The sequence below is a fragment of the Lissotriton vulgaris genome, chromosome 1_1, assembly GCF_964263255.1.
Source record: "Lissotriton vulgaris chromosome 1_1, aLisVul1.2, whole genome shotgun sequence".
NCBI lineage: Eukaryota > Metazoa > Chordata > Amphibia > Caudata > Salamandridae > Lissotriton > Lissotriton vulgaris.
The window spans coordinates 142,099,342-142,111,722 of record NC_141685.1 but is presented as its reverse complement, the minus strand read 5'-3'; the positions used below and the strand labels follow the sequence as shown (position 1 = coordinate 142,111,722).

General features: G+C 58.4%; 1 protein-coding gene across 1 annotated transcript in view; it reads right to left on the bottom strand.

The window, feature by feature from the left end:
• Positions 1–4,952, bottom strand: part of LOC147737822 (uncharacterized) — a 56,182-nt gene extending 51,230 nt beyond the window's left edge. Inside the window, exon 1 of the mRNA XM_086924980.1 lies at positions 2,705–4,952. Within this exon, the coding sequence (XP_086781106.1) occupies positions 2,705–4,952 (2,248 nt within the window). The remainder of the gene's footprint in view (positions 1–2,704) is intronic.
• Positions 4,953–12,381: the final 7,429 nt, after the last annotated feature.

Sequence of the window (12,381 nt, the reverse complement as noted above, 5' to 3'; positions counted from 1 at the left end):
AATGTTGTACAATGTTGCAAAGCGGATGAGCTTTGCTCAGTGGGACTCAAGCCAGATGCTGAAGGCCATTTGTTGATTGCCAGCTGCTGGGAGCCCCGAGCTGGCTGCAGGAGCAGCGCGCACACCACAGGCGGCGCCGCTCTGCAGCATTTCATAGTTTTAGGGAGCACTTTCAGTGACAGTTACAGCTCAGCTGAGCCACATGGGTATGCGTGTCAATGCATTTCAGTGCGGTAATGCGGAGTACCACACTGAAATGCGTTAGTGTCACGTCTGATGCGTGATACTGGGTGTGAGGTCATTCACACTCCTTAGGTTGCAGATGGTTGTGAGAGGCTCACTTACCTCGGCTGTCAGCTGTAAGTGAAGGTGCCTGCAGCCAGGGCTCACTGGAAGAGAGGGGGCTGCTGCTGCTGACTCTGCCCCCGCTGACCCGGAAGCAGACACCGGTGAGAGTGCGGGGGCGGGACTTATGTTATCCTGACAAGAGGCTTCATTACGCCTCCACTGCTGGTGCTGTCTCTGCCCCCGGTGACCCGGACACTGTTCAACTCTCCGGCCTAAGAAACAATGAAAAATTGTCTAGCAGACGCGACAAAGAATTTTCAATTCTATTAAGGACACGGAGGCGAGGATTATGCTTCTCTTCACTTTACTGACATAAAACAGCAGCCAATAAAAACTTTAAACTGGCATGACCCCGGAAGGACAACCCCCTCCAACAGTATGCACCAATCACTATCAAGTCCCATGTATAACAGTCCATGTTTATCCATACGACCTCCTCTTTCTTTGCGACACATCATCAGTCCAACAAGACCGGAGGCCAACGTGGCAACCATCGCATCCAACGTCGAGGAAGGCATCCCCTGCACCTCGTCACAGATATCCAGATCATAGAGTGTTCAGCTCACGTCTGCTTGTGCTGATCACCTGAAACAAGAACATAAGTCGTAATGGCTATTCCCGAACTTGGAAATACAACAAGCCAATAACAATCATTCGGGTGGGTACAAAATTCATCAACCATACAATATTGCATGAAATACCATCCTGCAAGCCCGGGTGGGATAATCCTCGCCTCCGTGTCCTTAATAGAATTGAAAATTCTTTGTCGCGTCTGCTAGACAATTTTTCATTCTATGTCAGTCCACGGAGGCTCAGATTATGCTAGTTTAAAGTTTATCCACCACCACCGAGGCCACATCCACAATAGGCTTATGATAAAACACTTTAAATGTGGAATCAGAAGACCAATCTGCCGCAGTCATGATATCTTGAAGCCGAGAGCCGGCCCCAAAAGATTTTGAGGCCATAGCCCCCCTCACAGAGTGAGCCCCAAATTTAGAGGTATCAATACCCGCCAGGTCCAACAACCAGGTAACCCACCTGGCCAGAGTCGCACTGGTGACTGGGCGGAAAGGTTTCTGTAATGAAATCAACAGTTGACCAAAACCAGTTCTGAATTCTCTAGTACAATCCTCATATACCTTCAAACATTTGACTACACATAGTTTACTGTGGTGAGGAAATGCAGGATAAGCAATACATTTTGTATGAGTCTTCGTACGTCTTGAGATCGTAAAAGAAACTCCCGTGGGAGTGAATACTCTACCTGATAAATCCAAGGCACGAATATCCGACACTCGCCTGCATGAGACCAAGCAGAGGAGAAGTGTAAGTTTAGCTGAGAGCTGCTTGCGAGACAGACCCTCATTAGCCGGCCAGGCCGCCAAAAAACGTAGGACCACTGATACGTCCCAGAGTTCAGTATACCTGGGTAGAGGGGGCTTCACTAAGCGGACCCCCCTGACTACTCTGCACACCAAAGGGTGTTCCCCAACGGGCTTACCGTCAACATGCGGGTGCCCCGCGGAGATCGCCGATCGGAAGTTATTCACCGTTCGATAAGCCAGACCAGACCGCGCCAGTTCCGACAAGAAATTCGCTATGACAGTAATATCGGATCCCATCGGATCCCCCTGCCGTTCGTTACACCAACCAACCCATCATCTCCAAGCTGACTCATATCGCTTGTGGGTGGAAGGCGCCCATGCCTGAGATAGGAAAAAGAGAGTGTCCTCTGAAACTCCCGGCATTTGCCAACGTCGCCGGAAAGTCTCCACGCCATGAGGGACAACTGATTCTGAAGGACCAGCGGGTGGGGAAGACCCACCGGGTCCGTGAGAAGATCCGGGAACGTCGAAATTTGCACTGGCGCTGCACAGGTGAGACTCATTGCCACCGGGAACCACGCTTGTGCTTTCCAGCACGGTGAGACCAAGACCAATTCCGCCTTCTGCCTCCGAACCTGAGCCAGAACTCTCGGGATCATGATAAAAGGAGGAAACGCATACAGAATGCCCGTCGTCCACGATTGAAGGAAGGCGTCCGAGCTGATCGCCAAGGGATCCGGGCGCCAGCTGAAAAACTGGGGAAGTTGCCTGTTGAGCCGAGAGGCAAAAAGGTCTATCACACACGGACCCCATTTGTGGTTCAATGCCCCGAAGATCCGAGGGTGCAGCCTCCAATCGCTCGCATCTCTCAAGTATCGAGAGTTCCAATCCGCCGTCACGTTGGCAGACCCCGGAATATATTCCGCCGTCACCGAAATTTGATGGGCCAGGCAATAATGCCAGAAGTCCTTGGCTATCTCCGCTAGGAGACGCGACCTGGTGCCTCCCAGGCGATTTATGTAGCGTACCGCGGACACATTGTCCATGCGGAGGAGAATACAGCACGAAACTCCCTGAGGGGACAGAGTGCGGATCGCAAAAGAACCCGCCAGGAGTTCCAGACAGTTGATGTGGAGACTCAGCTCCTCGCGGGACCACCGGCCCCCGGTCTCCACCGAGCCGCAACGGGCTCCCCAGCCCCACCGGCTGGCATCCGACTCTATCACCACTTCCGGGGTGGCCGCGAAAATGGCTCTGCCGTTCCACGCATCCATATGCTCTAACCACCAGTTTATCTCCGTACGTGCCTCCGCAGAAAGAGAAATCTGTTGGGCATAGGTCAGTCCCTTGCGCAAATGCAAGGCCTTCAAACGCTGCAGGGCCCTGTAATGCAAAGGACCCGGAAAGATCGCCTGGATCGAAGAAGCCAGAAGCCCCACCAGGCGTGCCAACGTCCTCAAGGAGATTGTCGGAGAGACAAGCGCTCTCCTCAACTCCTTCCTCACCGCCACCCTCTTCTTGAGGGGCAAGAGTAATTGAGCTTTCACCGAGTCCACCTGGAAACCCAGGAACTCCATCACCTGAGAAGGCTGCAAGATCGACTTCTGTATGTTCAGGAGAAAGCCCAAGTCCTGAAGGAGGTGGATCGTCCACGACAGATGGAGCGACACCACTTCCGGTGACTGACCTAAAATCAAGATGTCGTCGAGGTAAATAATGAGGCGAACACCCCGTTCCCTCAACGTCTGCACGATGGGTTTCATCAGCTTGGTGAAACACCATGGGGCGGACGACAGTCCAAAGGGCATGGCGGAAAATTCGAACCACCGATCGCGCCATTGAAACTGCAGGAACCGCCTGTGTGGGGGATAGATGGCCACTGCCAAATAGGCGTCTTTTAAATCCAGACGCACCATCCAATCCTGTTCCAATAGTATATCTCTCAGGAGGTGTATCCCCTCCATTTTGAAGTGTCGATAAACGACCCAGCCATTGAACTCCTTGAGATTCAACACCAGTCGGTACCCTTGGTCCTTCTTCGGGACCACAAAGACGGTGCTGACGAAGCCTAGCTCGTGCGGGGAGGATTCCACAATCGCCCCCTTCTGGATCAAGGAGCATATCTCCGTATCGATGAAACTCTGCTCTGCTTGGGAAAAACACAGTGGACCTGGTCTCCGCCGCTGCATCGGGGAGGCATAAAATTCTATGTGGAAACCCTGTATCGTTTGTAACACCCAAGGGTCGTTCGTAAGTTGGCGCCACCTGTGGAGAAAAAGAGACAGTCTGCCCCCCACCATATGCTCCGATGGGCATAGAATTCGTACCTGAATAGGAGTAGTCTCCTGAGTTCGCCTGTTGTCCACGATAGTCTCCTCTTTGACCCTTGCCACGACCTCCTCTATCACGGGAGGGGTAGAAGTTGGGGCGTCGATTACCTCTGCCCCTCTGCTCTGCTCCACGTGAGGTCTGTGCATAACCTCGGCCGGACCCTCGACCTCTTGGGCGTCCGGCCCTATCAAAAACACCACCATGGAGAACCCTCTTGATGTTGGACTGGGCCCTGTCCAATGCGGAGAAGGTGGCAACATATTTGCCCATCTCCCTGACAAATTTGTCGCCGAATAGCATACCATTAGCTTGGACACCAGGCTCGGAAGGGGCCATCTCCGCCAGCTGGGAGTCAAGTCTCATAAGAAAAGAGCGCCTCCGCTCTGTAGACACAGCCACATTGGCATTACCTAAAAAGCACATGGCCCGCTGTGCCCATTCCAGAACCTCCGACACGTTCAGCGGCACATTTCTATCCTTGGCTATCACCGCCGCGTCCAGAATCTTCGTTAGGGGACCGGTGATATCCAACATTTTGTCCTGGACACCTCTCCATGCTCTATCCAGCCCCTTCTTTGGATCTTTCGCAAACTTGCGCATAAACGCCGCCATTGTGGGATCTAAATCCGGTGTGTCAGCCACCTTCCCTGTCAAGGATGGCCTGGGGCATTCGGAGCGCAACGTGGCCCTCACTCCATTATCGAAACCCTGACGCAGGTTGTTGCTCACATATTGTGCCACCTCAGGGCACGGCATCCACTCAGTGGACCGAGGGTGCACAATATTGTTTGGGTTAAAAAGAAGATTCCTGGGTACCTGACCCTCGTCCGCCTTTTGGGTGTGCTTCACCTTCCTAGATCTCTTTCTGGGGGCCACTGATCCCACCTCCGAATCAGAAGAATCCGGCGGGGTCGGGGAAGAATCCCCAGACGTGTCATTCGCCATTGACCCATGGTCCTTCAAGACATTCCTGGCCATTCGGGCCAGCACCTGGGCCGAGGACTGAGAAGAGGTACCGCCCATCGCGGCAGATTTGAACTTTCTCTTCCCATAATTTTTAAGGGGCTTAGCAAAAGGCTTAAGAGCCTGGACTAGTGCAGTCTTCACTGACCCCTGGACGTGGGAATCCAGGGCCTCTACCAAATTCTCCTCCAAAAGCTCTTCCTGAGGCTCATAGTCTACATATTCATCGTAATCTGCCCACTGGTTATCCTCCTCGGCGTAGTACGCCATAGCTCTGAAGCAGGGAGGTGTGGAGGAGCTTCAAGGGGGGGAGTAGCCCAGGGGAGCCTCCAACACACACACAAACTTAAACCAAAATCACTACAGGCAATGAGGCTGAATACTAGGTGGAAGGAGACCCCTATTTTGCACACTGTAAACTCCCCTAGAGCAGAGCTCTAATGCGGATGCGCTCCGTTAGCGTTCTAATGAGGCCAGGATTGATGCAGTCCGAAAGCGCGATGCGTGAGGAGCCGGTAAAGTGAGAAACGAAAGTCGGCTCCTCGCGCATGCGCAGTGCGTGTGGGGGCCGGGCTCGACTGCCTCCTGCGCGCGAGTGTCTCGCGTCTGCCTCCTCCTGCTCCACCGCCCCCTACCGGTACACCGCCGGTCGCGTTACGCGCCGACAACCGAAAACGCCCGCGCGGGCCAACAAACAATAAAACCGGAAAAAAAGGCAATAAGCACAACGTCACAAAACACCTCAACCACGAGCGGAGGTCCGCTCAGCACATATCATCACTGACGCGCGCGCGCGCCGTCTATAACCACCGCCCTTACACACCTTACCCCCATGAAAGAAGTAAAAATAGAAGGGCACTTAACTCGCTGCTGCAGCAGCAAAGAAAGAGGAGGTCGTATGGATAAACATGGACTGTTATACATGGGACTTGATAGTGATTGGTGCATACTGTTGGAGGGGGTTGTCCTTCCGGGGTCATGCCAGTTTAAAGTTTTTATTGGCTGCTGTTTTATGTCAGTAAAGTGAAGAGAAGCATAATCTGAGCCTCCGTGGACTGACATAGAATTAGCGTCCAGTAAAGGGGAGACTCTGCTGGTGCTGACCCGGAAGCAGCCATTTGTCTCAGAAAACAGAGATGCTTTAAACAACCTCCGCTCGGAGCTGCCGCTGCCTCCGGTCACCCGGAAGTGGATCTGTTACGGCGTTACAGAGGAGAGCAGAGGAAGAGTAGAGGGGAGGTGAGTCCAGGGGGCAGTGGGGGCTTCGAGGTGAGTCCAGGGGGAGGATGAGGGGAAACCAGAGGGCAGTGGGGGCTTCGAGGTGAGTCCAGGGGGAGGGGAGGGGACACCAGAGGGCAGTGGGGGCTTCCAGGTGAGTCCAGGGGGGAGGGGACACCAGAGGGCAGTGGGGGCTTCGAGGTGAGTCCAGGGGGGAGGAGAGGGGAGGGGACACCAGAGGGCAGTGGGGGCTTCGAGGGGAGTCCAGGGGAAGGGGACACCAGAGGGCAGTGGGGGCTTCGAGGTGAGTCCAGGGGGGAGGGAACACCAGAGGGCAGTGGGGGCTTCGAGGTGAGTCCAGGGGGAGGAGACACCAGAGGGCAGTGGGGGCTTCGAGGTGAGTCCAGGGGGGATGAGACACCAGAGGGCAGTGGGGGCTTCGAGGTGAGTCCAGGGGGGAGGGGGAGGGGACACCAGAGGGCAGTGGGGACCTCGAGGTGAGTCCAGGGGGGAGGGAACACCAGAGGGCAGTGGGGGCTTCGAGGTGAGTCCCGGGGGGAGGGGACACCAGAGGGCAGTGGGGCTTCAAGGTGAGTCCAGGGGGAGGGGACACCAGAGGGCAGTGGGGACCTCGAGGTGAGTCCAGGGGGGAGGGAACACCAGAGGGCAGTGGGGGCTTCGAGGTGAGTCCAGGGGGAGGAGACACCAGAGGGCAGTGGGGGCTTCGAGGTGAGTCCAGGGGGGAGGGGACACCAGAGGGCAGTGGGGACCTCGAGGTGAGTCCAGTGGGGAGGGGACACCAGGGGGCAGTGAGGGCTTCGAGGTGAGTACAGGGGGGAGGGGGAGGGGACACCAGAGGGCAGTGGGGACCTCGAGGTGAGTCCAGGGGGGAGGGAACACCAGAGGGCAGTGGGGGCTTCGAGGTGAGTCCCGGGGGGAGGGGACACCAGAGGGCAGTGGGGCTTCAAGGTGAGTCCAGGGGGAGGGGACACCAGAGGGCAGTGGGGACCTCGAGGTGAGTCCAGGGGGGAGGGGACACCAGGGGGCAGTGAGGGCTTCGAGGTGAGTCCAGGGGAGGGGACACCAGAGGGCAGTGGGGGCTTCGAGGTGAGTCCAGGGGGAGGTGACACCAGAGGGCAGTGGGGCTTCGAGGTGAGTCCAGGGGGGAGGGGACACCAGAGGGCAGTGGGGGCTTCGAGATGAGTCCAGGGGGGAGGGGACACCAGAGGGCAGTGGGGGCTTCGAGGTGAGTCCAGGGGGGAGGGGAGGGGACACCAGAGGGCAGTGGGGCTTCGAGGTGAGTCCAGGGGGGAGGGGACACCAGAGGACAGTGAGGCTTCGAGGTGAGTCCAGAAGGGAGGGGACACCAGAGGGCAGTGGGGGCTTCGAGGTGAGTCCAGGGGGGAGGGGACACCAGAGGGCAGTGGGGGCTTCGAGGTGAGTCCAGGGGAAGGGGACACCAGAGGGCAGTGGGGGCTTCGAGGTGAGTCCAGGGAGGAGGGGAGGGGAGGGGAGTGGACACCAGAGGGCAGTGGGGGCTTCGAGGTGAGTCCAGGGGGGAGGGGAGGGGACACCGGAGGGCTGTGGGGGCTTCGAGGTGAGTCCAGGGGGGAGGGGAGAGGACACTAGAGGGCAGTGGGGGCTTCGAGGTGAGTCCAGGGGGGAGGGGAGGGGACACCAGAGGGCAGTGGGGGCTTCGAGGTGAGTCCAGAGGGGAGGGGAGGGGACACCAGAGGGCAGTGGGGGCTTCGAGGTGAGTCCAGGGGGAGGGGACACCAGAGGGCAGTGGGGGCTTCGAGATGAGTCCAGGGGGGAGGGGAGGGGACACCAGAGGGCAGTGGGGGCTTCGAGATGAGTCGAGGGGGGAGGGGACACCAGAGGGCAGTGGGGGCTTCGAGGTGAGTCCCGGGGGGAGGGGACACCAGAGGGCAGTGGGGGCTTCGAGGTGAGTCCAGGGGGGAGGGACACCAGAGGGCAGTGGGGGCTTCGAGGTGAGTAAAGGGGGGAGGAGGCACCAAAGGGCAGTGGGGGCTTCGAGGTGAGTAAAGGGGGGAGGGGACACCAGAGGGCATTGGGGGCTTCGAGGTGAGTAAAGGGGGGAGGGGACACCAGAGGGCAGTGGGGGCTTCGAGGTGAGTCCAGGGGGGAGGGACACCAGAGGGCAGTGGGGGCTTCGAGGTGAGTCCAGGGGGGAGGGACACCAGAGGGCAGTGGGGGCCTCGAGGTGAGTCCAGGGGGAGGGGACACCAGAGGGCAGTGGGGGCTTCGAGGTGAGTCCAGGGGAGGAGACACCAGAGGGCAGAGAGGGCTTCGAGGTGAGTCCAGGGGGGAGGGGACACCAGAGGACAGGGGGGCTTCGAGGTGAGTCTAGGAGGGAGGGGGAGGGGACACCAGAGGGCAGTGGGGGCTTCGAGGTGAGTTTAGGGGGGAGGGGACACCAGAGGGCAGTGGGGGCTTCGAGGTGAGTCCAGGGGTGAGGGGAGGGGACACCAGAGGACAGTGGGGGCTTCGAGGTGAGTCCAGGGGAGAGGGGACACCAGAGGGCAATGGGGGCTTTGAGGTGAGTCCAGGGGGGAGGGGACACCTGAGGGCAGTGGGGGCTTCGAGGTGAGTCCAGGGGGAGGGGAGGGTACACTAGAGGGCAGTGGGGGCTTCGAGGTGAGTCCAGGGGGGAGGGGACACCAGAGGGCAGTGGGGGCTTCGAGGTGAGTCCAGGAGGAGGGGACACCAGAGGACAGGGGGGCTTCGAGGTGAATCCAGGAGGGAGGGGGAGGGGACACCAGAGGGCAGTGGGGGCTTCGAGGTGAGTCCAGGGGTGAGGGGAGGGGACACCAGAGGGCAGTGGGGGCTTCGAGGTGAGTTCAGGGGGGAGGGGAAACCAGAGGGCAGTTGGGGCTTCGAGATGAGTCCAGGGGGGAGGGGACACCAGAGGGCAGTGGGGGCTTCGAGGTGAGTCCTGGGGGAGGGGACACCAGAGGGCAGTGGGAGTTTCGAGGTGAGTCCAGGGGGGAGGGGGAGGGGACACCAGAGGGCAGTGGGGGCTTCGAGATGAGTCCAGGGGGGAGGGGAGGGGACACCAGAGGGCAGTGGGGGCTTCGAGATGAGTCCAGGGGGGAGGGGACACCAGAGGGCAGTGGGGGCTTCGAGGTGAGTCCCGGGGGGAGGGGACACCAGAGGGCAGTGGGGGCTTCGAGGTGAGTCCAGGGGGGAGGGACACCAGAGGGCAGTGGGGGCTTCGAGGTGAGTAAAGGGGGGAGGAGGCACCAGAGGGCAGTGGGGGCTTCGAGGTGAGTAAAGGGGGGAGGGGACACCAAAGGGCATTGGGGGCTTCGAGGTGAGTAAAGGGGGGAGGGGACACCAGAGGGCAGTGGGGGCTTCGAGGTGAGTCCAGGGGGGAGGGACACCAGAGGGCAGTGGGGGCTTCGAGGTGAGTCCAGGGGGGAGGGACACCAGAGGGCAGTGGGGGCCTCGAGGTGAGTCCAGGGGGAGGGGACACCAGAGGGCAGTGGGGGCTTCGAGGTGAGTCCAGGGGAGGAGACACCAGAGGGCAGAGAGGGCTTCGAGGTGAGTCCAGGGGGGAGGGGACACCAGAGGACAGGGGGGCTTCGAGGTGAGTCTAGGAGGGAGGGGGAGGGGACACCAGAGGGCAGTGGAGGCTTCGAGGTGAGTCCAGGGGGGAGGGGACACCAGAGGGCAGTGGGGGCTTCGAGGTGAGTCCAGGGGTGAGGGGAGGGGACACCAGAGGACAGTGGGGGCTTCGAGGTGAGTCCAGGGGAGAGGGGACACCAGAGGGCAATGGGGGCTTTGAGGTGAGTCCAGGGGGGAGGGGACACCTGAGGGCAGTGGGGGCTTCGAGGTGAGTCCAGGGGGAGGGGAGGGTACACTAGAGGGCAGTGGGGGCTTCGAGGTGAGTCCAGGGGGGAGGGGACACCAGAGGGCAGTGGGGGCTTCGAGGTGAGTAAAGGGGGGAGGAGGCACCAAAGGGCAGTGGGGGCTTCGAGGTGAGTAAAGGGGGGAGGAGGCACCAAAGGGCAGTGGGGGCTTCGAGGTGAGTCCAGGAGGAGGGGACACCAGAGGGCAGTGGGGGCTTCGAGGTGAGTCCAGGGGGGAGGGGAGGGGACACCAGAGGACAGGGGGGCTTCGAGGTGAATCCAGGAGGGAGGGGGAGGGGACACCAGAGGGCAGTGGGGGCTTCGAGGTGAGTCCAGGGGTGAGGGGAGGGGACACCAGAGGGCAGTGGGGGCTTCGAGGTGAGTTCAGGGGGGAGGGGAAACCAGAGGGCAGTTGGGGCTTCGAGATGAGTCCAGGGGGGAGGGGACACCAGAGGGCAGTGGGGGCTTCGAGGTGAGTCCTGGGGGAGGGGACACCAGAGGGCAGTGGGAGCTTCGAGGTGAGTCCAGGGGGGAGGGGGAGGGGACACCAGAGGGCAGTGGGGGCTTCGAGGTGAGTCCAGGGGGGAGGGGACACCAGAGGGCCCTGGGGGCTTCGAGGTGAGTCCAGGGGGGAGGGGACACCAGAGGGCTGTGGGGGCTTCGAGGTGAGTCCAGGAGGAGGGGACACCAGAGGGCAGTGGGGGCTTCGAGGTGAGTCCAGGGGGGAGGGGAGGGGACACCAGAGGACAGGGGGGCTTCGAGGTGAATCCAGGAGGGAGGGGGAGGGGACACCAGAGGGCAGTGGGGGCTTCGAGGTGAGTCCACGGGGGAGGGGAGGGGACACCAGAGGGCAGTGGGGGCTTCAAGGTGAGTCCAGGGGTCATTATTCTTGCCTCCATGCACTCAGAGGCAGAGGGGCTCTTGATTGTTGTTCAGACTGGCGGTGCTTCTATGCTGGGTGTCATGCAGCAGATCTTTGGTGATAAGAGCTTTAGATCTCAGAGGTTTGTTCGCCTGAAGGGAGGTCTGTCCACATTTCTGGACAGAATATCACCTCTTCTCAATGATTCATATTTAGGTTTTCCTAATGACTCTAAATGTTGTACAATGTTGTACAATGTTGCAAAGCGGATGAGCTTTGCTCAGTGGGACTCAAGCCAGATGCTGAAGGCCATTTGTTGATTGCCAAAAGCCGTTTTGTCCTGTCAGATCAGCTGATCTGGTCGGATGGGTTGGGCATTTCATGGCAGAAGACGGGGGAGACGTGAGTACATTTGGGCACACTCAGTCAGGGGCTCAGTGCTGCCCAAAACATTTTTATTAGGCTCTAGCTTGGAGAAAATTATGAGGGTATAGATATGCTAATCTCTTGAGATGATGGTATGCAACCCACACGCTGTCTTCTCTCAGGTTGATGCCCAGTCAGTCACCCGTGTCTACTTTCTGTATCAGAAAGAACTTGCTTCGGAAACCTGGCAGATGTAGTCTTGTTGTTCAAACAGCCCATTTGTCCAGGACAGCCTTAACCTCTTAGTTTTCGGGGCTTGTTTCATCTGTGAAATCACCATCAGGGACCTGCACTCTACTGGAGTCCTGAGAAGGTCTCTTTGGAAACCTTGTACTCAAGTCAAGTCAAGTCAAAAAGATTTATATAGCGCGCTACATACCCATAGGGTCTCAAGGCGCTTGAGGAAGGGTGGGGAATTACATGTCGAATATCCAAGTTTTAAGTTGCTTTCTGAATGCTAGGTGGTTCTGAGTAAGGCGAAGGTGAGTGGGAAGTGAGTTCCAAGTTTTAGCTGCCAGGTAGTAGAAGGATCTACCTCCCATGGTTGTTTTGTTGATGCGAGGTACAGTGGCAAGGGCTTGGTTGGAGGATCGTAGCTGACGGGATGGGGTGTAGAAGGATAGTCGTGTGTTGAGGCATTCGGGTCCAAGTTCGTAAAGTGCTTTGTGTGCGTGGGTTAGGAGGCGGAAAGTAATCCTCTTATTTACGGGGAGCCAGTGGAGGTTTTTCAGGTGACCAGAGATGTGTTCTTTACGCGGGATGTCTAGTATGAGCCTGGCTGAGGCGTTCTGGATGCGTTGGAGCTTTTTCTGGAGTTTTGTAGTGGTACCGGCGTATAGGGTGTTTCCGTAGTCCAGGCGGCTCGTGACCAGTGCGTGGGTGACCGTTTTTCTAGTTTCGGTGGGGATCCAGCGAAATGTTTTTTTGAGCATGCGAAGAATGTTGAAGCAAGATGATGAAACGGCATTGACTTGTCTGGTCATCGAGAGTGAGGAGTCCAGGATGACGCCCAGGTTCCGTGCGTGGTCTGTCG